This window comes from Felis catus, chromosome A1 (assembly GCF_018350175.1).
Source record: "Felis catus isolate Fca126 chromosome A1, F.catus_Fca126_mat1.0, whole genome shotgun sequence".
In the NCBI taxonomy this organism is placed as follows: domain Eukaryota; kingdom Metazoa; phylum Chordata; class Mammalia; order Carnivora; family Felidae; genus Felis; species Felis catus.
Genome location: NC_058368.1, coordinates 15,734,333 through 15,760,873, shown reverse-complemented (window position 1 = coordinate 15,760,873; position 26,541 = coordinate 15,734,333). Strand labels below are relative to the sequence as shown.

At 36.7% G+C, this 26,541-nt stretch overlaps 1 protein-coding gene across 3 annotated transcripts in view; it reads left to right on the top strand.

The window, feature by feature from the left end:
• Positions 1-26,541, top strand: part of ALG5 (ALG5 dolichyl-phosphate beta-glucosyltransferase) — a 43,886-nt gene extending 17,345 nt beyond the window's left edge. For all 3 annotated transcript variants that reach the window (XM_011285655.4, XM_003980336.6, XM_019825665.3), the window contains 4 exons: positions 10,276-10,335; positions 15,020-15,171; positions 24,120-24,205; positions 26,339-26,541. In XM_011285655.4, coding sequence (XP_011283957.2) covers positions 10,276-10,335; positions 15,020-15,171; positions 24,120-24,205; positions 26,339-26,454 — 414 coding nt within the window. In that variant the 3' untranslated portion in view covers positions 26,455-26,541. The remainder of the gene's footprint in view (positions 1-10,275; positions 10,336-15,019; positions 15,172-24,119; positions 24,206-26,338) is intronic.

Sequence of the window (26,541 nt, the reverse complement as noted above, 5' to 3'; positions counted from 1 at the left end):
AGGTCTTTTAAGGTTTTAAATTAAATATATGTAATTTAGGTAGAGTTTTGTGTAACACACAAATAAAATAGGATTTACATTTAGTTCCAAATACTTTATCTGTATATCTTTTTTCTTTAAGTGCAAAGCTTTTATCCTAGCTTTTCAATTTCTTTTTTTTTTTCCTTTTTTTAAAAAAATTTTTTTTTTTTTAATTTACATCCAAATTAGTTAGCATATAGTGCAACAATGATTTCAGGAATAGATTTCTTAATGCCCCTTACCCATTTAGCTCATCCCCCCTCCCACAACCCCTCCAATAACCCTCTGTTTGTTCTCCATATTTAAGAGTCTCTTATGTTTTGTCCCCCTCCCTGTTTTTATATTATTTTTGTTTCCCTTCCCATATGTTCATCTGTTTGGTCTCTTAAAGTCCTCATATGAGTGAAGTCATATGATATTTGTCTTTCTCTGACTAATTTCGCTTAGCATAATACCCTCCAGTTCCATCCACATAGTTGCAAATGGCAAGATTTCATTCTTTTTGATTGCTGAGTAATACTCCATCGTGTGTGTTTGTGTGTGTGTGTGTGTGTGTGTGTGGTGTGTGTGCGCGCACGCGTGTGTGTGTATATATACACATCACATCTTCTTTAGCCATTCATCCATCGATGGACATTGGGCTCTTTCCATACTTTGTTGATAGTGCTGTCAACATTGAGTGCATGTGTCCCTTCGAAACAGCACACCTGTATCCCTTGGATAAATACCTAGTAGTGCAATTGCTAGATTGTAGGGTAGTTCTATTTTTAATTTTTTGAGGAAGCTCCATACTGTTTTCCAGCTGGCTGCACCAGCTAGCATTCCCACCAGCAGTGCAAAAGAGGTCCTCTTTCTCCACATCCTCACCAACATCTGTTGTGGCCTGAGTTGTTAATGTTAGCCATTCTGACAGGTGTAAGGTGGTATCTCATTGTGGTTTTGATCTGTATTTCCCTGATGATGAGTGATATTGAACATTTTTTTCATGTGTCAGTTGGCCATCTGGATGTCTTCTTTGGAGAAGTGTCTATTCATGTCTTTTGCCCATTTCTTCACTGGATTGTTTTTTGGGTGTTGACTTTGAGAAGTTCTTTATAGATTTTGGATACTAATCCTTTATCTGATATGTCGTTTGCAAATATCTTCTCCCATTCTGTTGCTTGCCTTTTAGTTTTGCTGATTGTCTCCTTTGCTGTGCAGAAGCTTTTTATTTTGATGAGGTCCCAGTAGTTCATTTTTGTTTTTGTTTCCCTTGCCTCCAGAGACGTGTTGAGTTAGAAATTGCCGCGGCCAAGATGAAAGAGGTTTTTGCCTGCTTTGTCCTCGAGGATTCTGATGGCTTCTTGTCTTACATTTAGGTCTTTCATCCATTTTGAGTTTATTTTTGTGTATGGTGTAAGAAAGTGGTCCAGGTTCATTCTTCTGCATGTCGCTGTCCAGTTTTCCCAGCACCACTTGCTGAAGAGACTGTCTTTACTCCATTGGATAATCTTTCCTGTCTTGTCAAAGATTAGTTGGCCATATGTTTGTGGGTCCATATCTGGGTTCTCTATTCTGTTCCATTGACCTGAATGTCTGTTCTTGTGCCAATACCATACTGTCTTGATGATTACAGCTTTATCGTATAGCTTGAAGTCTGGGATTGTGATGCCTCCTGCTTTGGTTTTCTTTTTCAAGATTGCTTTGGCTATTTGGCTCCAGCTTTTCAATTTCTTAACCAATAATTATGTTACCTCTTTTAATAAAATATGCTTGGGTTTGCAATAATTTTTCTAAGCCAAAATATATGATGATCACTTGTTTAGTAGTAACTGTTCACAATAGAATCAAAACTTCCTGAACAGGTAAAATAGATGACAAAAAGTCTGCATTCTATTAACCATAGAGTCATTCCTCAGGCCATGACTTGGATCTTAAATTCTCATTTAGACACAGTTTCAACAAACTTAGTTTTTAGGTTTTGAAGGGCACAAATGATTAAAGGTAACATATGAAAGAGATATGGAGTAAAACTGAATTGACAAAAACTATAAGGGCAGATATTAACCACCACCACCACCACCACCACCCCACACCCAAACACACCCTTCAGTCTGGAGCAGTTGCTACCTAGTGGCCCTGAATGTTCCTTTGTCTTCAATTCAGTAGTCCTGGGCCAAAATGTGGGTTTGGCACACCCAAACTTCATATATGTATACATGGTTTGGCTTTTTCCTTAAACAGGAATGTGACAATTATTATTTCCTTTTTTTTTTTTTTTTTTTTTTGTGACCATGGGCAGGTTCAAGAGCCTTTATGTTTGTGTCACCCTCTCAGATGACCAAGCATGCAAAAGAGATCCCTGAACTTCCCAAATCATTTGTTTTATAGAGCCAGCATTCTGGTGAGATCTTTTTGAAAATCAAACAAGGGAGAAAAGAAAAATTAAGAAGATAGTTTTGAAAATGTAAAAAGAGGAAGAGTATATGTAATTGACCTTTCAGGACAGTCTGTCTCAGCAGATCACAAAGCATGTTTCCCACACCTGTGAAGGACAAGAGCTGCCTATCAAAGCAGGTATATAATGCCAACCAACCTGGCTTGAAAGTGGATATCTCTTAAGTACAGAGAAAGCAAAACTTTTTCTCTAAAGGACCAGAGGGTAAATATTTTAGGCTCCATAGACCACATGTGGTCCCTGTTGCAATACTCTTTTTTTAACAACACTTGAAAAATCATTCTTGCTCATAGGTCATGAAAAAACAGGCAGCAGGCTGTTTTTGGCCCACAAATCATGGTTTGCCAACCTTGTTCTAGAAGATTGAAATCTTGATGTTAACCATAATTTTTGCTGACCACATAAAATTTTCATAAATTTAATATCCTCATGATTGTCAAGAGAAGATATACTAATTTAAAAGGAGGAAAATAATTAGGCATCTTTTGTTGCCAAATTTATTTGTTGAGTGTGCAGTTTGATACAGTATTTTTATAGAACAAGTTAAAAGTAAGAATCAAAGGTTTGGGTGCCTAGGTGGCTCAGTTGATTGTCCAACTCTTGATTTTGGCTTGGGTCACGGTCTCCTGGTTCATCGGTTTGAGCCCTGAATCAAGTTCCAAAGTGGCAGTGTGGAGCCTGCCTGGGATTCTCTGTCTCCCTCTCTTTCTGCCCTTCCCCCATTCATGCTCTCTCTCTTTCAAAATAAATAAATAAAATTTAAAAAAAAAATCAAGGAGTGCCTGGGTGGCTCAGTCGGTTCAGCGTCTGACTTCAGCTCAGGTCATGATCTCATGGCCCATGAGTTTGAGCCCGTGTCAGGCTCTGTGCTGACAGCCTGGAGCCTGAAGCCTGCTTCGGATTCTGTGTCTCCCTCTCTCTCTGCCCCTTTCCCACTCACACTGTGTCTCTTTCTCCCAAAAATAAATAAACATTGAAAAAAAAATTTTTTTTAATAATAATCGAAAGGTTTAAATAATTCACATCCATTGATCCAGTAATACATATCTCTTAACCCAGCTTTGAGAAACTTATCTTAAGGAAATAATTACGAATGTGTATAAAAACAAATTTTCAAGGATTTTTGCTTATTTTTTATTATAGCAGTGTTTTTTAAAGAGAAGGAAAACTTAGAAACAATTTTAAGTGTTCAATATTACTTTACACAGGTTAAATTCATTATAATAAAGGATGCTATTCATTGTATACTACTAGGTGAAAAAAATTTTTTTGAGACGGAGAGCATGAGCATGTGCCCAAGTGCGGGAGGGGCAAAAGGAGAGGGAAAAAGAGAATCTTCAGCAGGCTCCACGCTCAGTGCAGAGCCTGATGCAGACTCCATCTCAGGACCATGAGGTCATGACCTGAGATGAAATCAAGAGTCAGATACTTAACCCACTGAGCCACCCAGCCACCCCCAAAAAATAAATTTTAAACATCTGGATATATATAGATAGCTAGAGTTATATCTAGTTACCTACCTATAGAATTGTCTGTGGATAGTGGAATTATGGATATCTTTTCAAATTTTTATATTTCTTTAATTTTATTGTTTATCTTTAACAATGAAACTTTATTGCTTTTGAGGAAAATGGGTATAGGATTTTTTTAATTTTTTAATAAATACAAATTTTTCTAAACTCAGTACTTTGCTTTATATGCTAAGTTTTCCATTTCTGCCCATATTGGATGAATACGACTGATTTCATCATAAATTGTTTCAACTTCATTTCTATGTATCTATCTCATTTGGAGTCACGTTTGCCTCATGGAGTACCTGTGCCAATTTCCATTTCCACTTCAGTAGGTTTCTTAATTTGGGGTTCAGAATTCAAATGCACCTAGGTTCAAATTCCATGTGACCTTGGACAAGTTAATCCATCCACCTCATTTTCCTCACCACTGACATATGGACAGTGAGCCTATGGACAGTGATGGTCAGTGGGCTTTGCACTGACATCTCAGAGCCTGCTTGGAATTCTCTCTCCCATTATCTCTGCCCCTTCTCCACTCCCTCCCTTTCTCTCTCTCTCTCTCTCTCTGTCTCTCTCTCTCTCTCTCAAAGAAATGAACATTTAATTTAAAAAAAGGAAGAAATCCTGAGGTGATGATTAAAATGTTTTAAAATGCATGTCAAGTGTTTATCATTATGTCCAGCACTCAATAACCATCATCTCTAATTATAAACGTTAGCCCTTATGCTTAATTCTCAGAGCTAATTCTAATGTTACTGTTTATAATTGTTAGTATAAATTAGATCTACCTAGTTCTTCAATTCTATTCTTCTAGTCTATTCCTTTTCCCCAGTGAATTGTGAGAAAATACTTAAATGGAAAAGTATCAGAGTTCTGATTAAACATTTCTTTCTAGAAGACAATATGGTACCAATTTACCACTTTTAAAAGCTAGCTGTAATATTCAGTGACTGAAATATTCATTTTTTTCAATACTACAAGAAAATTAGTGATACTCTGAAAGAGGCATAAAAGAAAGAGACTCCATGTTTACATACATTGTCTAATATGAGCAGTTTTTAAAACAAGACTATCTTTTCCTGAAGAATAACTAACTGTTCTAAAAGCCGTTTAGATGAATTCCTTGCGATAGTGACATTAGTACCAGGGATTCAGTTCTTACACCAGAACTGAAGATAAACAAAATTCTCTTAAAAGCTTTTAGGAGATTTTAAATGAAAGCTTTTGGTTTTTATTTGTTTTTGTTTAATTAAATGGCATTTTAATGCTATTTAGTCTCTGAAAGGTGGGAGGAGGTCCGTTTGTTTTGTTTTGTTTTTTCCTATTGCTTGGTAACATTACTGTTCTTTTTGGGTTTAAAGTTGAAGTTTATTTGCCATATACTATTTGAACTTTTTATATAGGTCTTCTTTAAGAAAAGCATTCTCAGGTTACCTGGGTGGCTCAGTCAGTTGGGCATCCGACTCTTGATTTTGGCTCAGGACATGATCCCAGGGTTGTGAGATTGAGCCCTGTGTCAGGCTCTGCACTGAGCACGGAGCCTGCTTAAGATTCTCTCTCTCTCGCTCTCTTTCTCTCTCTTCCTACCCCTCTCCCCTGCTCATGCTCTCTCTAAAACATACACACGTACATACATACGTAAGTAAGTAAAAATAAAATAAAGACAAGCATTTCTCTCCCTTCCTGAGGAAAGTACCTCTGCCAGAAAAAGAAGGGAAGAAATTATTCCTACTACTAAATAGTAGGCAAAATATATAACAGATAATTTTCAAAAGAAAATATAGCCAGTAAAATTTCCCAAAGTTTACCTTTTCATTAAAAAGGAAATTAGGGGGGCGCCTGGGTGGCTCAGTTGGTTGGGCGGCCGACTTCGGCTCAGGTCATGATCTCGCGGTCCGTGAGTTCGAGCCCCGCGTCGGGCTCTGTGCTGACAGCTCAGAGCCTGGAGCCTGTTTCGGATTCTGTGTCTCCCTCCCCCGTTCATGCTCTGTCTCTCTCTGTCTCAAAAATAAATAAACGTTAAAAAAAAAAAAAGGAAATTAGGGGTGCCTGGGTGGCTCATTCAGTTAAGCATCTGATTATTGGTATTGGCTCAGGGTGTGACTTTGCAGTTGTAAGATCAAGCTCTGCATTGAGCTTTGCACTGACATCTCACAGCCTGCTTGGGATTCTCTCTCTCCCATTCTCTCTGCCCCTCCTCCACTCCCTCCCTTTCTCTCTCTCTCTCTCTCTCTCCCTCTCTCTCTCTTTCTCAAATAAATAAACATTTAATTTAAAAAAAGAAAAGGAAATTATATCACAAAGGGTTATATTTTTCCCTTTTAAAATTAGCAAATTTAAAATGAGAATAATTAGAAATGGCAAGGATTGGATGAGGTAATCAATATTATACCCATTTAGTGGGAATATAAAGAGCTTTTTGAAGAATAATTTGGCTCATATATATTTAAAACACTCATACTTTCAACTTAGTATTCTATTTGTATGACTTTTTCCAAAGAAGGAACTCCAAAATACAATTAGAGTTTTATATCCAAAGATGTTCTTTTGAGCCCCTTTCTGAAAACATGAAATTAGAAATAGTCAACACATACACAAACAGTGAAAGTATGGTAAATCTCTGTGGTGAAATATAATATTGCACTTGCCCTTGACACAAAAAAGAAAGATGGACATGCAACACTGCTATGATAAGTTCTTGAAAAGTAAACTTGAATCTTATCAAGCTTCTAACCCAAACAACCAGTTTACAGGGAACACTGGGAACAGAGGAACATGATAAATGTCACCAGTGTGGATACAATCAACAAAATCCAAAACCTGGGTAAGTCTACAAGACAAGTTACATAGTTTCTTCAACAAATAAGTATAAGAAAAAAAAAGTAGGGGGAACCCACAGGTAAAAGAAATATCAGCCAATTTGTTGAGTGGGGTAGTGATGAGGGGCTGTAGAAGAAGCAAGGTTGGCCATGTATTGGGTTTTGTTTTTTTTTTAATTTTTTGTAATGTATTGATAATTGTTGAACCACGTTGTGGGTACATGAGGGCTTCATTTTCCAATTCTCTCTACTTTTATGCAAAACAGTGAACTTGAACATAAGAAATTTTTGGATTATTTTAAATGGAAAAGAACATGACATAGGTGAATTTCAGCTATGGTTTTAAATGCAGAGAAAAAAAAGAATACAAAAAAAATATATGAAATACTATCAGTGGCTGCTTTTAGGTAGTGAGATTATACATGACTTTTCTCTTTATAATAAAGTTTTACTATGTGTAAATTTACGTGCTTGACAAATTTTTTTTTTTCAATATGCACTTTTTTATTTTGTTTATTTTGGTGAATGGTTTAAAGTTCAAATGGTATAAAAAGAAAACAGTGAAAGGAGGCCCACGCTTCATTGCTCAGCTTAGTCACTTAGTTACTCTCAGAAGTAACCAGTATTATTTATTTCTTGCATATCCATCTGAAAGATGCTATAAGTATTCTTTTTTTTAATTTTTTTTTTTCAACGTTTATTTATTTTTGGGACAGAGAGAGACAGAGCATGAACGGGGGAGGGGCAGAGAGAGAGGGAGACACAGAATCGGAAACAGGCTCCAGGCTCTGAGCCATCAGCCCAGAGCCTGACGCGGGGCTCGAACTCCCGGACCGCGAGATCGTGACCTGGCTGAAGTCGGATGCTTAACCGACTGCGCCACCCAGGCGCCCCTAGTATTCTTTATTTAAAAATGCAGATTGTAACACTATTACTATTCTGTTGTTTCCACTTAATGATGTACCTTGGAGACTGAGCCACATTTATATAGCAGAGTGCTTCCTTATGCTTGCACAATATCATAACTAATGCCTTTGGATAGATCTACAGGATTGCTTTGCTGCTAGAAGCAATACTGAAATGATTAACCCTGAATGAAAGTCCTTTCCCACATATACAAGTTTATTTACAGGAAAATTCCTGGTGGTGGAATTGGTGGGTCAGATTATATGTATATTTGTAGTTTTGATCATTTGTCACATTGCTGCCTGTAGAGTGTGTAGGCACCATATAGTAAACACTGTTCGCCTTGCTCTTAAGTGTGATTGAGGATGTTTTCAATTGTTTAAGAGCAGTTTTCACTTCCTGTTTTATGAACAGTCTGTTCATAGACTTTGCCATTTTTCCAACTGAGTTGGGTACTTTTATAATAGTTTGTAGGAGTACTTTAGCATTTTGGAAGTAATCCTTTTGTCTGTAATATAAATTACCAATATTTCCCCCCAATATATTTGTCTTTTAATTTTGAAAATGCTTGGGTTTTTGTTAAAATTTAAAAAAAGAATTAAGTTCATTTTAAGACGAGGGGAGGGGCAGAGAGAGAGGGAGAGAGAGAGAATCCCCAGCAGGCTCTGTGCTGACAGCACAGAGCCCAACGCAGAGCTTGATCTCATAAACCATGAGATCATGGCCTGAGCTGAAATCAAGAGTCGGATGCTTAACAAACTGAGCCACCCAGGCACCCCTCTCTCTACACAGTTTTTTAAAAAAATTGTTGTCAAATTGATCTATCTTTTCTTCTAGATTTTGTGTACTTATGTTTTCCTTGAGGTAATTTTAAAAATTATTCCTGGGCCACCTGGGTGGCTCAGTCGGTTGAGTGTCCGACTTCAGCTCAGGTCATGATCTCACAGTTTGTGGGTTCAAGCCCCACATTGGGCTCTGTGCTGACAGTACAGAGCCTGGAGCCTGCTTCAGATTCTGTATCTTCCTCTCTTTCTGTCCCTCCCCCAGTCATTCTCTCTCTCTATCTCAAAAATAAATAAACATTAAAAAAGTTTTTTAATTATTCCTGATATTTTACACTTAAATCTTTGATGTATCTGAAATATATCCTACTTTTCAGTATGAGGCCCAGGTTCAACTTAATTTGGTTTCCATGTGGCTACCCAGATGTCCCACAGCATTTATGAATTCAGTTTTTACCCACTACTTAAAAACATCATCTTTGTCATATTCTAAATATCCATATTTGTGTGGTGTGTGTGTTTCTGGCTTTTCCTTTCTGGTTCATGGACTTATCTATTCATTTTCTAGTACTGTAGTTTTAATTACTATAGCTTTATAATGTATATTAAATCCTCTAAGGCTAGTCATTCCTCATTCTTAGAATTTTCCTGGTTCTTTTGGTTCTTTATTTTTCAATATTAACTCTAAAAATTAGCTTGTCTGGTTCAATGGAAAATTATTTTGATATTTCTATCAGTAGGGTACTAAATTTAAAGATTAATTTTAGGGAGAATTGATTTTTTGATACTGTCAACACATGTTCTCATCCATGATCATGGTATGCCCTTCTATGTGTTGGATTCTTTTGTTTCCCTTGGTACCATATACATGTTTTCTTTATTTAGATATTGCTACGTTTTTGTAAAGTTTATTTCTAGATTTTCCTTTCTTGACTTTACAAATACTGTCTTCCATTATATTTTCTGATTATTGTTTGTACATATGAAGACTAAAGTATGATATATATTCATTTTGTTCCACTTTTTTAATTCCCTTAATGTTTGTAGTAGTTTTTACTATAGTAGTTGATAATCTTGGATTTTCCAGAAAGTAATGATTATATAGATATAATCATACCATCTGTAGATACCCTTTTCTTTCTAATACCACTATTTTCCCTCTAACTATGTTGATACAGTGTTTTTAATCAGAAAAATCATTTAAAAATATGAATTTTCAAGTTGTACATGCCCCTGATATTTAGCCCTGAATATTGGCCTCTTAGTAAGTATAATCAGGCTTCTTGAAGCTGTACATATTCTGAATATCTTAGTAAACCTTTGAAGATATTTAATGTGACTTTAAAAAAAAATCAGTGTCTAAAAAATGAGATACTTGGATTGAAAATAAATGTTTTTATTAATATTTATTTTTAAAATTTTTTGTTTACATTTTAATTAGTTAACATACAGTACAATATTGGCTTAAGGAGTAGAATTCAATGATTCATCACTTACACACAATACCCAGTGCTCATCACAAGTGTCTTCCTTAGTACCCATCTAGCATATCTCCCACCATCTCCCTCCATCAACCCTCAGTTTGTTCTCTGTCCTTAAGAGTCTCTTGTGGTTTGTTTCCCTCTTTTTTCCCCCCTTCCCATTTGTTCATCTGTTTTGTTTCTTAAATTCCATATGAGTGAAATCATATGGTATATGTCTTTCTCTTGACTTATTTCGCTTAGCGTAATACACATTTGATTATTGATATTCAAATATTCAAATACTGACAAATCATTTTACTGCTTTTTCCTCAGGACCAAATGGCTATTGCATGTGGATCTCGAGCTCACTTGGAAAAAGAATCAATTGCTCAGGTGAGGCTTTACTAACTGTCCTGGATCAGATTTTGTTTTTCTTGTTTTCATACTCATTAGCAAAAAGCAAGCTTTCATGTTTAATTTCATAAAAATGAATTTCTTTTCAAAGGGAAAGAAAATTTTTTACTGTGTGAAAGATTAACACGTTTAGGAATTGATTATTTTTCTCAGTGAGTTTACAAAAAAGGATGTAAACTTCACTTTGACTTAGAATGCAAGCAGCTTATTTTTTTTTTTTCTTTTTAAGACACAGGAGTCCCCATTCAGTTCTGATATAAGGCAAACTTTTCTAAATGATACAGTTCTGAACCATTCAGCTTACCTTTAGTTTTTCTTTTAATGGCACATTTAAGTACATTTAAAGGTTTTTTTTTTTCCTTTTTTTTTTTTTAACTTTATTCCTCTTAGAAAAGTACTGTATCTTAAAATTTAACAAGTTGTGACTGCCCTCACTAAAGACCTTAAATTCTTCATTTTGTAATTTGTATTATTGGGCTACAAAAGTTGGAGTAACTTGGGAGGAAAAAATAATAAGGAATTTATTCTGTGCAATTTTAAATTCTTTTTTAATTTTTAAAATTATTTTAATTATTCACTTAAAAATGTGGGCCCAGTGTATCAAGCCCAGTAATTGTCCATTATATTCTTTATGGTTCATCTACTGGAGTCGCCAAATAGATCAAGAATAAAGCAGTATTTTTCAATCCAACGTCAAAATTATCTGGGGAGGTTTTTTTCTTTGGTTTTAAACATGTGTATTTCTAGGGCAATCCCAGGCACACTGAATAAGACTGTAGAAATGAACCAGGAATCTGCATTTTTAACAATTTCCCAGGCTACGCTTACACCCAGAGTTTGAGAACCAGTGGAATAAAAGGTTAAACCTTTCCCTCCCTCAATGATTCTGAAATAAGACACAAAGAAATTTTTTTTTTTCAAGATATACTGATGGCAGGGTCATAGAACCTCTTAAGAATTATGTTCAAGTATGGAAACCTAGACTCTTTCTAAGAAATAAATTATTTTAATATCTTAGCATCTAATCCAGTGTTCCGTGTCTCTGTGGACACTCACTGGTTTTAAAAAAGGTAATCTGTTAACCATCGAGATTATCATACTCCTAGAAATTTAAAATTGAAAGATTGCTTAGAGATTAGCTAGTCCAGCTTCATCAATTTACTGATGCACAGGGGATAGAAGAGGAAGAGTATATGTCTAAGATGTTTACATTATTTATAATTTTATACTTCTATAAATTTTATAATTTTATAATTATAAAATAATAGAAACTATAGGGGTGCCTGGGTGGTTCAGTTGGTTGAGCATTTGATTCTTGATCTTCACTCAGGACATGATTCCAAGGTTGTGGGGTCGAGTCCCATCTCAGGTTCCATGCTGAGTGTAGAACCTGCTTAGGATTCTCTCTCTCTCTCTCTGTCTCTCTGTCTCTCTCTCTTTCTCCCTCTGCCCTTCTCCACCTCTTTCTCTCTTTCCCTAAAATAGAAAAAATAAAAAATAAAACCTAATACTTGATATCTAAAAACAAAAAAGAAATGATAAAATGCTAAATTCCAACAATAGAAAATACAGATATTTTCCTGGATGAAATATGCAGCCAATAAAACAGATGATCATGCAGGCTATATAATAATATGAGAAAATATCCAAAATATTAGGTTATATGAAGAAAAGAGTACAGTGTTATAAATACTGCATAATTGTTTATGTAAAAATTATCTGTATAAACAAAAACACTTAATGAGACCAGGCTGATATTAAATTAATGATTTTATGTTTACTTTTTTCCTTTTTAAAAAATGTAGAAAAGTAGAAAGGATAATGTATTTGGTGAAGAAAAAAAGATTTGGAAAAATAGGAAGCAAGAGAGTAATTAAGAAGCTAGTGAAGGCAAGAGAGAGTGTGTTCATATGCCCATATGTTCTGTGTAACAGTTATAACAGGGATGTTTATATTGTCTGGGTATTCTTGCATTTATTATTTTTAAAAGATTCAAAATAGAATCCATTGGTGTTTATTTGATGTCCTTAGAATTTCTTCGAAGAGTCTTGGCTTACATCTTGGGACTTCTTTGAACTTATTTTAAGATAATAAAAGTACCAGTCAGCTTTAAATTCCACCTGAATTCCTTATTTACATTTCATCAGCATTAGAGAGAATATTGTTAATAATGAAGTAGTGAATGTCTTTTTCCTTCATATTTTTAAATGTCTATTTCAGAAGTTCGTATAATGTTACTCTATGACTGTTAGTTTTATGTAACTAAGTCCGTTGCATAATATATTTTTAGATGGCTTATAAATTATAAGATATTTTGCAAAGTTAAAATAAAAATTAAAGGGAGATCCTCTTGTTTGTATGTTAGGAATCAAATAAGTTAAGTTCTTCATATGAAGTCCATGTGTTTCTGGTTTTTTAAAAATAACCATTATTCTTAAACAAACAAAAATGTTCTATTAACATCCAAGCAAGAGTGGCCATGAATATTTCCATTTGGTAACCAGTAAGTTCACCTAAATCACATTCAAGATCATTCAAGGAAAATAGTTTATAGGCATTATTATTATTTATTTTTTTTTTTTTACCTTGTGATTTTAATTTTTCTATCTTTCAGTTTCTATTTGTTCCTTTTGTAAGCATAAGTGCTCTTTTGGAGGTTTAATCAGTCAACCAGTGTTTATTGGAAATATTTTATGTGAAAGGCTCTGAGCAAGCTGTTATGAGATTACCCAAGTATTTTATGATGAGGTTTCTGCCCTATCTGCTTAGAGAGGTAAGACCTGTTTACATCAGAAAATAACTAATGATTCTAGGTGATAAGTGAGAAGTGATAGATCCTTCCAAAAAGTTTGTTTTACAGTTGACAAACATTTTGCAAAACTGCTCCAAAGTGGTAACTGATTTATATTTCCATTAGTGGAATAATCCCATTGCTCCACATCCTAACAAAAGATTTAATGCTAGGATTCCTTTTAACGCTTGCCAGTTGGATGGGTATAACACGGTATCACGCTATGGTTAAAATTTGGTTTTATTGGTTGCTAATGAGAATGACCATTGTTTTATATGTTCAAAGGGCTCTCTTGTGTCCTTTTCTATGAGCTGCTCTTATGCTCTTTCCAATTTGCTTTAGTACTCTTTTCACTTTTTATTTCTAGAGAGTTCTAAAATTTTATCTAATGTAGAAAGAATGGAGACTAATCATTTTCAGTCGTTTGCACAGCAGCTATTTTGTTCCACTATGTTATTTCACTTTTTTTTTCCTTTGTAATGTGAAATATAATAAAAACACAGAGAAGTACGTACACACAGACACACACACACACTAAAAAAAATGTTTCACGTACCTTATAGATAAGTGTTTTATTCTTTTTCCCTTCCTGCCCTGTTTAATACACAAATGAAACTGCAGTTAGGATGTAAAGTGAGCTCCCAAGCTTTCTTCCTTTATTAAAAACATTTATTGAGTTCCTGTTACTGTCTGTGCCAAACACTTGGCTAAAGGCTTTAATCTTATCTCATTTAATCTTTACAGTAACTTTGTGAGGTGGGCATTTTCGTTCCCATTTGATAAAAGAGGAAAGTGGGATAGAGAGTTGAAGTAATGTGCTCAAGGCCACCCTAATCATTAATGTAGCCAGGATTCAAATAATCAGTCTGCTCAGGTCACTGGCTTTCTGTACTTTGTTGTGTTATCACTGGTCCGTCATAGTTCTGTTTGATAATAATAGAAAAAGCCACGTAAATGAAGAATGACACTACAGATTACAGTTATAAAAAGCAAAAGCCAAAAGGAGGAAGGGAAACACTAAATAGTATGAAATATTAAATGTTCTACATAGATTCTTAGTAGGTTGCTAGTGTGTATATATCGTGTATCATTCCATGGATCTATTACATTTGAGAAAACTTTTAATCTTAAACATGAAAGTCTTGAATATGATAATTAATGACCTATTTATCTTATGTTTTAACGTTTGCAGTGTTTAATGTATAATGGAATATTATGTTGTGTTACTATTATTAATAAAAGTAATTACTAATAATAGTGAATATTCAGATAGGATTACAGACCACTTAGGTTTGATATCCAAAGCATTAAAAAACTTAATTGTTAAAAGTATATTTATCAGATGTCTGCCATACCAATTGAAGAGACTGTTGTTTCAGACTCCTTAGTCTGTGACTTTTTGACAGATACTCTGCTGTACTTTTTCTATCAGTATTCTCATTAACTAAGCATAGAACTTTAGGTTTAAACCATAGTGTTTTGTTTTTCCAAGAATCTCTAGTAACTGTCACCTTTTTTGAAACTGAAATCTATTTGGGGCAAACAGGCACAAAATCTATAGATGAACCAGAGGCTGGTTCATCAGCCCAAAACTGCTGTGGTGTACTTCTGGTAAAGCCCTGACCTCTCACAGGTACTGTGATTCTTCTTGTCTGACTCTTCTCGAACCTGTGGGAAATGAATAACTGCTCCCCTGGTACCACTCCCCTGCTCTAATATAATATACTTTGCCAGTGAAGCCAACAGAACAATGGTGTTCATATGTAAGATCTACCCAGTCAATTAAATATTAAAATGCAGTTGTCTACAGCCAGGTGTTTTCAATTGTCCTCTACAGATTAATGGAAAAGTCATTTATATTTTGTCTTTTAGCGTTCTTACTTCCGTACTCTGCTCATGTATGGGTTCCACTTTCTGGTGTGGTTCCTTTGTGTCAAAGGGATCAGAGACACACAGTGTGGCTTCAAATTATTAACTCGAGAAGCAGCTTCACGGACGTTTTCATCTCTGCACATCGAACGATGGTAAGTTCCCAGCAGATGTCCTGGGCGTGTCTTACACAGCAGTTGTTCCAGGCAATGAGAAACAGCCCTATATTCTCAGAGTGAACACTGAAGTTTAAACAGAATTGACACTTAATGTATGTAAAGTTCATCTGTGCCTTTATTCTTTTACTGAGTTGGATCTAATTTTCAAAATCTCAAACCTAACATATGGTATAAAGTTAATTTTTTCACCTTAATTGTGGATGGTACAAATTGAAAAGCCTTAAAAACATCCTGTTTCTTTAGGCTTCCTTCTTTTCCTCTGAAGAAAAAAAAAAAAAAAGCTCAGAAATAGCAAAGTGAAAGAGGGTACCCGTTTTCTTTTTGTTCTTTACTTTTCAGTAGTAAGTTCCCTCTCCGACATATGACAAACCAGTCTTTGGACCTCTGCATCCCCTTCTACCTTCTGTGGTTTGTTTGTTTGTTTTGTTTTTAAATTTTAACGTTTGTTCATTTTTTTTTTTTTTTAATTTTTTTTTTTCAACGTTTATTTATTTTTGGGACAGAGAGAGACAGAGCATGAACGGGGGAGGGGCAGAGAGAGGGAGACACAGCATCAGAAACAGGCTCCAGGCTCTGAGCCATCAGCCCAGAGCCCGACTCGGGGCTCGAACTCACAGACCGCGAGATCGTGACCTGGCTGAAGTCGGAGGCTTAACCGACTGCGCCACCCAGGCGCCCCTAACGTTTGTTCATATTTGAGAGCAGAGAGAGACAGAGTGCAAGCAGGGGTGGGGCAGAGAGAGAGGGAGACACAGAATCTGAAGCAGGCTCCAGGCTCTGAGCTATCCACACAGAGCCCGATGAGGGACTCAAACTCACGAACTGTGAGATCATGACCTGAGCTGAAGTCAGACGCTTACCTGACTGAGCCACCCAGGCGCCCCCCCACCCCGCCTCCACCTTCTACCTTCTTAAAAACTTCATCCTGTTCATTTATTTTGTCTTGTCTTTTCTCCTTAACCACATCTTTTACACAGGTTTTTAAAACAAGTTTAAATTTCCCTTGCCATTTAAAAATCAAAAAACAAAAAACAGCCTCTCTCTATTGATAGCCCCCCTCAGTACCTCTCCAGCTCCAGCCCTTTTTCCCTTCACAGCCAGCTTTTCTTGAAAGAGCACTCTATGTTCACTGTCCCTGTTTTCTCACTTCCCACTCATGCCTTACGCCACCTCAGTGTGGATTTTTCCCTCCGCCCCTCCATCTAAGCATCTCGTTACCTCCTGTCATGAAACCCAGTGGTCATGTTTGATATGACCACTTACTGTCTTAATTAACCCATCAGCAGTGCTCCATACTTCTGAGCTCACTGTCCGGACATATCCCAGTCTCCTGGCCTGTCTTCATCCCAGACCTCTCCTCGGCTCTCTGCCGGTTTAGTGAGTAACACTGACACATGAAAGCTTAAAACCTTGCAGTCAGCTCTGACATTCCCCACAGGTCCTCCACATGTCCAGTTCATGGCCCAGACCTGTTACTTTTGGCTTTTATGTCCCTTTGTTTCTCTTTGTCTTTCCCCCCACCATCCAAGACACCATCATGTCCTACGCTGTAGCCCAAGGAGTCAGTCTTTTCAAAATTAGAAGTAATCAATCAAATGCACCTTTTTTGTTTAAAATCCTTCAGTAGCTTCCCAGTGCCTTCCCATGGCCTTGAGAGGTGCTGCATAATCTACCCACCCATGTCTCTACATAGGGACCCTTCCCTTTTCAACTTCTCCTCCTTCAGCTCTTCCATAGGGCAACGAACTCTTACTCTCCAAACCAGATCACATGCCCCTAATCGTACGATGTTGCTGTACCATAAGCCCTTCTTCACAGCACCCATCACATCATTAGGTTTTTGTTTTAATTTGCATAATGTTTCTTTGTCTCTATTAAAACATAAGCTCCAAAAGGGCAAGAATCCCATCTGATTTTGTTTGCTAATACATCCATCCCCCTATCTAATAGAGTGCCTGGCACATTATAGCCCCTCCTAAATATTGTTGAAAGAATTAATACTTAGTGTTACTCATGGGTTCTGTATGAATTGTGTTCATGGTGGGAATCTACATAATTATTCCAGTAGATTCCATTTTTGTAGTTTCTGTAACTTTTGTGCATCTATTTGCGAAGATATGTTATCTCCCTATAAATAGATATCATATAAACCCCCCATAACTTTAAAAAACTAATTTCAGGATTAAAATTATCAAACATGGTTTTTAATATCTATCCTAAATTTTAAAAAAAAAATTTTTTTAATGTTTATTTTTGAGAGAGTGAGCAAGCATGAGTGAGGGAGGGGCAGAGAAAGACAAAGACAGAATCTAAAGCAGGCTATCAGCACAGACAGAGCCCAACATGGGGCTTGAACTTAGGAGCCTTGAGATCATAACCTGAGCCAAAGTCAGACACTTAACAGACTGAGCCACCCAGGCACCCCTAAATTGTTTAAGTAATGTATGTTTGATCTTCAGATTCAGATACATGTTTCTGTTATGTTGAAAAATAAAATATATTGATAGTTAATGGACTCCAAAATCAGTGAATCTAATTTAAGAAGCCATTCTAGAAGTAAAGCCCTCCCTCTGGATATAGTTTTCAGTCAACTGTTGGGTTCAGAACTAGGGTCAAAAAGCTAGGTTCTTTGTAGTTTGAAAGGAAGTTGGGAACTAAGGGTTGAGGACGTTAGGGTTAGGGTTGATAATTAAGTTAGGGTTGATAACTTAAAAATCATGAAGTTTCTCTTGTCATAATTGTTCTGGCAATATAATGTCTGTTCTGTAATATAATGTCCAATATATAATATAATGTGAGACATATATGTAATTTTAAATATTCTAGTAGCCACACTAAAAAAGTAACAAGAAATAGATGAAATTTATTTTGTTAATGTTTATTTAGTTTTAAGAGAGAGCATAATCAGGGGAGGGGCAGAGAGTGGGGGCGGACAGAGGATCCAAAGCCAGACCGTTGCTGACAGCAGAGAGCCCAGCGTGCGGCTGGAACTCATGAACCGTGACATCATGACCTATGACCTGAGCCTAAGTTGGATGCTTAACCAACTGAGCCACCCAGGAGCCCCAAAATGTATTTTATTTTTTTTATTTTTTTATTTTTTTCAACGTTTATTTATTTATTTTTTGGGGGGGGACAGAGAGAGACAGAGCATGAACGGGGGAGGGGCAGAGAGAGAGGGAGACACAGAATCGGTAACAGGCTCCAGGCTCCGAGCCATCAGCCCAGAGCCTGACGCGGGGCTCGAACTCACGGACCGCGAAATCGTGACCTGGCTGAAGTCGGACACTTAACCGACTGCGCCACCCAGGCGCCCCGCCAAAATGTATTTTAATAGTGTACTTTAACACTGTATAAAAATGTCACGTCTCGGCATACACTCAGTATGAAAAAATATTCAGGTATTTTACACATTTTTCTGTGTACCATGTCTTCCAACTATAGTACATCTCACTTCAGACTAGCCACATTTCAAGTGCTCATGTGGCTACTATATTGGACAGCATAATTCTAGAGTTTTACTTAAGTTAAAGAACATTTTAAACTTTTTTTCTCTTTTAAATTTTATGTTCATGTGCATGCCTTTTTAATTATTTATTTGGGCTTGATTAACATAGGATTGACCTCATTTAAAATTTTAGCCTCTCACATCTCTCTTTAGGGTCCACATATGTTTATTTTATGCCTGTAAAGGAGAACCACTAAATATACATGTATCAACTTGATTAACAATATGCCCGTCACCATATTAATGTTTCATCAGTGGCTTTTATTCAAGCATCTCTGTTCCTGCACTTAAAATCAAGAAAGACTAAAGTATTTCTTTCTTATGCAGCACAAGTTATAGAAACCAAGTTGTGCATCTACTCTTTATGTCCAATGTAAGTGTCCCCTCAGACTGATATTTTAAGGACTTATTCTAAAATTTCATTGCAGTTTTTCTCATAACTTTCAGGAAATTCAAGTAAAGTAGAGTTTCTAGGTATTAGAATACATCAAGCTATAGTTAAAAACCAGTAGGCAGGCATCTCTGATTCAGAATTACAGACCTAGTATGGGTTATGCTAAATAGTAAAGATATACATAATGTTAAATATAAATGTATGTTTATGTATGTTAATATTTATATAATTTTAACATTTTTAAACATAAAATTTTAAGCATAATATTTAACATGACATAAATATATTTAATTTTATATATATGTATATACACATATATATATATGTGTATATACATATATATAAAATCTCCATCCTCAGAACTGTTATCTCACCTAAATTATTTCCATTTAATATTAAGGTATAATTTGACTCTTTTTATGAGTAATTTAAAAAAATTTTTTTTAATGTTTGTTTTTGAGACAGAGACAGAGTGTGAGCGGGGGGGGGGGGGGGGGGGGGGGGGGCAGAGAGACAGAGAGAGAGGGAGACACAGAATCCAAAGCAGGCTCCAGGCTCTGAGCTGTCAGCACAGAGTCCAATGCAGGGCTCAAACTCACAAACTGTGAGATCATGACCTGAGCTTAAGTCGGATTTTTAACCAACTAAGCCACCCAGCCCCAGTTTATGAGTAATTTAAAAAATGGAGTCCTTGAAATGTACTTTCTTCCCATGAATATTTTTTTTAATCAATGTTATATACATGGTTATAATTTAAAGTCACTTCCATAAGGCTTCTAAAAAATCATCGTCCTTTGCTCCCTGTCCCTCAACCCAATTCCTACTCCCTGACTATGGCCACTTTCAGCTGTGTGCTATTCCTTTGTGGTAATTACTTTCATATTCAAAATAATGGGTTTGCATAGCCATGTCTCTGTTTTTTCAGTTTTAGATATTACTCCAAAATAAATCAATGGAGAAGTATAGTTTTCTTAAACCCCTGTATACCCTTCACACTTAACCTCCTAATACAGTTTCTAAATACAGATCACTACTGATGGGTACAGGTGTGTAAAGATAATTCACATTCAAGCCATAGTGTACAATCTGATTATTTTACCTTTCTTGTAGTACTTTTTGTTTTCCTGAAGATAATAAATTTCTGGAGTTTTCTGTTGCACTACTTGACGATGGACCTGTCACTTACTTACGTTCACACTACATGAGGAGTAGAAAGTACCTCTCCATGTGTTCCAGTGCATCCGTGTGTTCCAGACTGTGCATCAGTTTCACTTTTTTCTTGGAGACGTCTCATTGGCTCTCACCTTTCTAGCTGTTCTCGGGCTTGCTGCACAGCTCCTGTTTTTTTCCTGGGTTTATATCCCTATTGTAGTAGAGCACGTCCTCTGTGAATCTTCCTAAAGAAATGACAACAAAATCTTGAGACTGCGTTGGCAATGCACTGCATTATTCTCCTCTCACATTTGCCTCATGGCGAGCCGGAGACAGAAATCTAGGTTGGAAATCATTTTTCCTCGGGATTTTGAGAACATTGCTCTGTTGCCTTTGGCACTCGGTGTTTCTGGAGAGAAGTCCAATTCTGTCAGTAATCTGAATCTTGATTCTTTGTCTATGGCACGTTGTTTCCATCCCCTTTTGGAAGCTTTTACTCCACAGTGTTTTGAAATACCATGATTCAGGGACTTAATGTGGCTTTTTCATGCATCTTGTTGTGTATGCAGTAGGCACTGTAAATCTGGAAAGCTGGGTCCTTTACTGCTGAGAAATGTCCTTTAGTCATTAAATAATTTCTCTAGTTTTTCCTTCTCTCCTATAAACAAATGTGAGCCTTCTGTGCTGATCCTATAATTTTCTCTTCTCTTTTCTGTTTCATGTCTTTTGAGATTTTCCTCAATTTTATCATCTAGTGCTCCTTTTTTTTTTAAATTTTTTTTTTCTTCACTGTTTTTATTTATTTTTGGGACAGAGAGAGACAGAGCACGAACGGGGGAGGGGCAGAGAGAGAGGGAGACACAGAATCGGAAACAGGCTCCAGGCTCTGAGCCATCAGCCCAGAGCCCGACGCGGGGCTCGAACTCAGGGATTGTGGGCTCGAACTCACGGACCACGAGATCGTGACCTGGCTGAAGTCGGACGCTTAACCGACTGCGCCACCCAGGCACCCCTCTAGCACTCCTTTTAAATTTGTGTTTCTGCTATCAAAAATGTTAACTTCCTACAACTCTTGTTTTCTAGTATTCATTTTTTTTACCCTATTCGTTTCATGAGTACAGTACCTTCCACTACTTAATGTCTCATTTAAAACTGTGACATTTTCTTCTTTCCCTCCATTGTTTCTGTTGTCCCAATTTTCTTTGTTTTTATCATTAAAGTCTGGCCTCACACGTATTTAGTATGGTACTACAAAGCTCATCGGAAGCTGTGTACATGGTCAGAGAACTCTGATCAACTCACCACGGATTAAATAGTGGGCCGCTTTATGTGGGAAACTTTCAACTGTCCTTATCTTTTGGGCTGGTTGTTTTCACTAAAGTGGGATTTCCTGATTTCCTGTCTGGTGGAAATGAGCCTGGCTGCCAGCATTCACACAACCAACTTGAGGAAAGGAGAATCCCCTTGAGCTTTTCTGTGAGTCCTCCCTTTTGAAGCCCCACCTGCACCACCTGCTGACCTCATTTGCAGTGAGGCCAGGGATGCCTGAGCCTTTGGAGAGCTCTGCGGGACCCATAGCCTGCTTCTAAGCTTCTCCCTTCTCACAGTCTACTTTTCCTAGTTCCCAGTTGTCCAGCTACTTTCCAAGTTTCAGATTTTTTTTATTACTTTCATCCCTTCTTTGTTCTTACATGTTTATTCCATCATTGTTGTTTTAATTTTAGTGGGACTTCAGGAGGGAGCAGTAGAGGACATGTGTGCCTGGTGTGTTTAAAAGAGTATCAACACGCCCTTTGTTCTTCAGGAATAGATCTGTGAGGTCACAGCTATACGAGGAACTGAGTAACAAAAGAAAACAGTGGCTCTGCCCTCCCGCATTTGTGAAAACACGTGAAGGCATCGGAGATGGAGAGTGACCCTTATACTGCTTATGTGCCATAGCGTGAGATTCTATCCAGAAGTACTTGGTATTTCAGTTATGTTTGCTCTGGTGACAGATTGGTCTCTTATGGTGATGTGAACTGGAAATTTCTTTTTAAGCAAACATCTTCGTGTCTTTTAAAATGTTAAAAGAGAAGGATATAGTAAAAGTAATAGAAGATGAATAGTCCTTACAAGGTTTTTTTGTAAATATAATTTCAGTTAATCCGTGCTTCTTTTTCCCCACTCCTTTCCACTCATCATTCTTATGTTGTTTTGCATCTTTGATAAGTCATCATATGCTGATATCCTTAGAACAGTATTTAATAATCGTGTTCAAATTATTGCATATCATTAGAACCAACTCAACCTTTTGGGTATTTTTTGGTTTTGTGTTAAAGGGGAGGGTTAAGGGTTAACCAGGTTTAATATTCATAAAATTTCCTCCTTTTGTGAGTGTCCCATGCTAGTTAACAGAAGTTTTACACAGTCCTTTTAACAACACAAGGAACGCCTCTGTAGATGGTTTTATCATCTTAAGTAAATATTTTATTAGGATAAGAAAAAGCATTACATGTTTTTTTTTTTTTTAAACGTTTTCATATTCACTTATCCAAACACTTGGGATTTAAACAAGTCACACAGTGGACAGTCACAGTTTTGTGGCCAAGAAGACAGAACTCCCAAATTCAAGTTGTCTGAAATCCGGGAAATCAAGCAGAAGTGGGTTTTAGATATTTTCGTGTTTGTGCTAATATTTTAAAACCAACCCCCTGGAAGTCCGAAGTGTGTTCCATGCAGTCCAGAAAGCGGGGCTTAATGGCTCAAGAGGAAAGCAAAGCTGTGAAGGACTCGAGCGCTTTCAGTTACCAGAGCGTGAAGAAGGTTTAGCAGGTGATGGTGCTGCTCTCCCCGAGCTCACTGCCAGTGAGAGGAGGAAACTGGCCTCAAGAATTTTGTAAGCAGAATCCAGGAAAATTTCGAAGTCAAGATGCAGAAACTAGGGAAAGCAGATTTGACCTAAACCACTGAGGAGGAGCTTCTGGAGATGATTTTAACATGGTTAAGTGAAAATGAGACAATATATCGAATTCCCATGTATATATTTAGTTATACCCAAAGAGCATTTCAGACTAAAGTGGCTTTTTACTTTCAACAGCTGGCAGTACTATATTGCCCAGGACGTATGAGGAAGGGCAAAGGAGAAAACAAGGCCCTAGTGAACCATGTATTTAAAAAAGAAACCTTAGGGCGCCTGGGTGGCTCAGTCAGTGAAGTATCCAACTTGGGCTCAGGTCATGATCTCATGGTTCGTGGGTTTGAGCCTCACACTGGGCTCTGTGCTGACAGCCCAGAGCCTGGAGCCTGCTTTGGATCCTGTCTTCCTCTCCGTCTGCCCCTCCCCACTTATGCTCTGTCTCTCTCTCTCTCTCAAAAATAAACAAACTTGAAAAAAAAAAAAAAAAGAAAGAAAAGAAACCGTGATCCTCTGGTGGTAGATGAATGAAATCAAACAACTCTTAAGTGATGGACATTTTCTCTAAGAGCTGCTCAGAGTTCTGTTTTATCAACTCTCTGAATCAGTTGAAAATGCTATGAGTTCTGTACCTTGAGGTAGTGAAGCGTGGGATTGAAAGCAATCGATTTTGAAAAATTTCCATGATTAAATTTTCTCAGAGCCCAAGCGGCCTTTTTTACCTCTGGGGGTTTCTGACTTGTGATGGAGACACCATATTTCTCATTTAACTGTTATGCAATGACACACTAAATTATTGACCTTGAAGCTCCTGAACTACTTAACCTTTTGTTTGACCTTCTGTGAATCTTTCAGTTTTACTATATAAGCTCTATATCTGCCTTTTAAGCTTCTTTAAAACATGCCAAAGTAGAGATTTAATTACACTCTCTCTCTCTTTTTAAAAATAAAAATCAATATATTTTCTGTTTCAGGGCATTTGATGTAGAACTGCTTTACATAGCACAGTTCTTTAAAATTCCAATAGCAGAAATTGCTGTCAACTGGACCGAAATTGAAGGTGAGTATATTGTTGATGTTACGGCTGATCCTAGGTGGGGGTGGGGAGATAGGAGACAATACAGTAGTCCAGTAAACTTAACTGGCTGCCCCCTTCAAGACCTCCTCAGCTGGCTTGACTCGGACGTGGTTGTGTAGAGTTCTGGCTACTAATCCCCTCCACCCTCCAGACGGCACACAACCTTCTCTATCCTTGCAGTCACCTCCTGGGGGCTTCAATAGGCCTACTACCCTACCCCACTGTAGAATTCAGTAAAACTTCTACAGCAGACAAGATCATGGTAATCTGAGGTTAGAAGAAAGTTGGTAAGTCTTTTAAGATAAATTTTGTGTCATCTTTTTTTTAATATTGTCTTACTTCATTACTCAGTAGGTATTGATTACCTACAAGCCACCATGCAGAGCTTAATAAGGAACTATAGTTGTTTTTACCGCAAATGTCCACATCCATTCAGAGCCAGTCTTTAACTGGTATCTGTACATATATCCAAAAATGTGAAAATCTCTAAGATCTCAAATAATGTGAAATCTATCAGAAATCTTAATAATTCCTGTTTGAAAAAGCTTTGAAAGCTTATATTGTAGAACGTAAAAAATATTCTAGTTTTCTCCTTTGCTTACCTTACAATGCCCCTAAGTTAATTCACAGTGTGGGCGCACTTACCATTCAAGTGGAGATTTTTCAACTGAGTCCTTCCTCCTCTGCTGAGCATGGCCTCCTCTCAGAAAGTCACTGTTGCAGTATACCATGACTGTTATGTAACCGTGGATGTTTAGGGACAGGAAAAGGTTAAGAAGCAGTCTGGGGATCATACAAACTATACAGTACAGAACAAATGCAAACGTCTTGGAGTCTTGCTGAATCAAACTTAGCTTACAAAAATTTTAGTACTCTCTGCAGTAGCTACCTAGATCAAAGGGGATTGAGAAGCTGGTAAAAGATTGCTCAGATTTGTAAGATCTGTTGTGTTGATCTGTGTTGATTTATGCCCAGCATAGACTCTGTAGGAAGTTGAAGTGGGGAAAAGTAAAAATGGGTTTCATATTTATATCATTTGTTCATTTGCATTTCAGAGATAGTTGTGTATTATTTTTCATTAACCGGCACTCAATGAGCGGTTTTGTATCAATCGTTCCCAGAATTGTCGGCCATATATACTCAGTGCCTCCTCCCTATAATAGGGCCATCCAAAATTTCCACAATTTAGATCCTTCCCAGTTTAATTTCACTTCCAAGATGTTTTACTTTTGTTGTTATTAGAGAAACCACTCACTTCAGCTTTGAAGATGTTTCTTTTGTAAATGATACAAATAAAATTAAGGTGGATATGTTAATTAACTGTGTTAATTAACTTAATTGTGGTAAGCATTTCACAGTATGTGTATGTAAGTGTATGTGTGTTTATATATATGTATATATATCAAATCCTTACATTCAACACTTTAAATATATTTCAATTTTGCCAACTCTACCTCAAAATTTGGGGGAAAAAAGAAAGAAAAACAGGAAGAAGCCAGAGTATTTGGGCTTAAATGTGGAAAATTGTCACCAATCAGTCCGTGACAGTTTACCACCTCGCACTCGTTACCTGACCTGCAATCTATTTTTGACTTACTGAAAAAACAGTTCTATGGGATAAAATCAAGGAATACAAGCTTTTAAAACATGCTCCAGGAGGCAGATCTCCTGTAGTCAACTAGGGTTGGCATACTGCCTCTTAGCAACCACTGGAAGAAGATGTCGTAGCTAAGATATTATTTATCTTAGCTAACTGAAGAGTCTTTGGTAGAATTAGAATAAAAAGTGAGTTTTTGTCTTATATTTCTTCTCCCAGATTATTAATTTATATTACATGTGGAGATGTACCTGTTTCTTTATAGTACATGAGACTGAAAAGTAGCATGTAAAACAAAAAAAAAAAATACACCCCAAAAAACATTTTTAAATGTATAGATGGAATTAAATATATACACATATACATAATTACATGCATACATACCTAATATAAAAAATAAGGTGACTAGAAGCTCACAAAGGTCATGTAGACTGACTTCTAAAATATAATTTCACACTGATATATTTTCTCCAGAGTTTATTTAAGTTAATTACTTTTTAATTATTTTTAAATCACAGGTTCTAAATTAGTTCCATTTTGGAGCTGGCTACAAATGGGCAAGGACCTACTTTTTATACGACTTCGATATTTGACTGGTGCCTGGAGGCTTGAGCAAACCAGGAAGATGAATTAGGTTACTTGCCGTCTTTGTATTCTTATGTATCAGTGTCACGTTATTTCACCGGAAATTAAAATTTTAAATAAACCTGGAATAAACCTA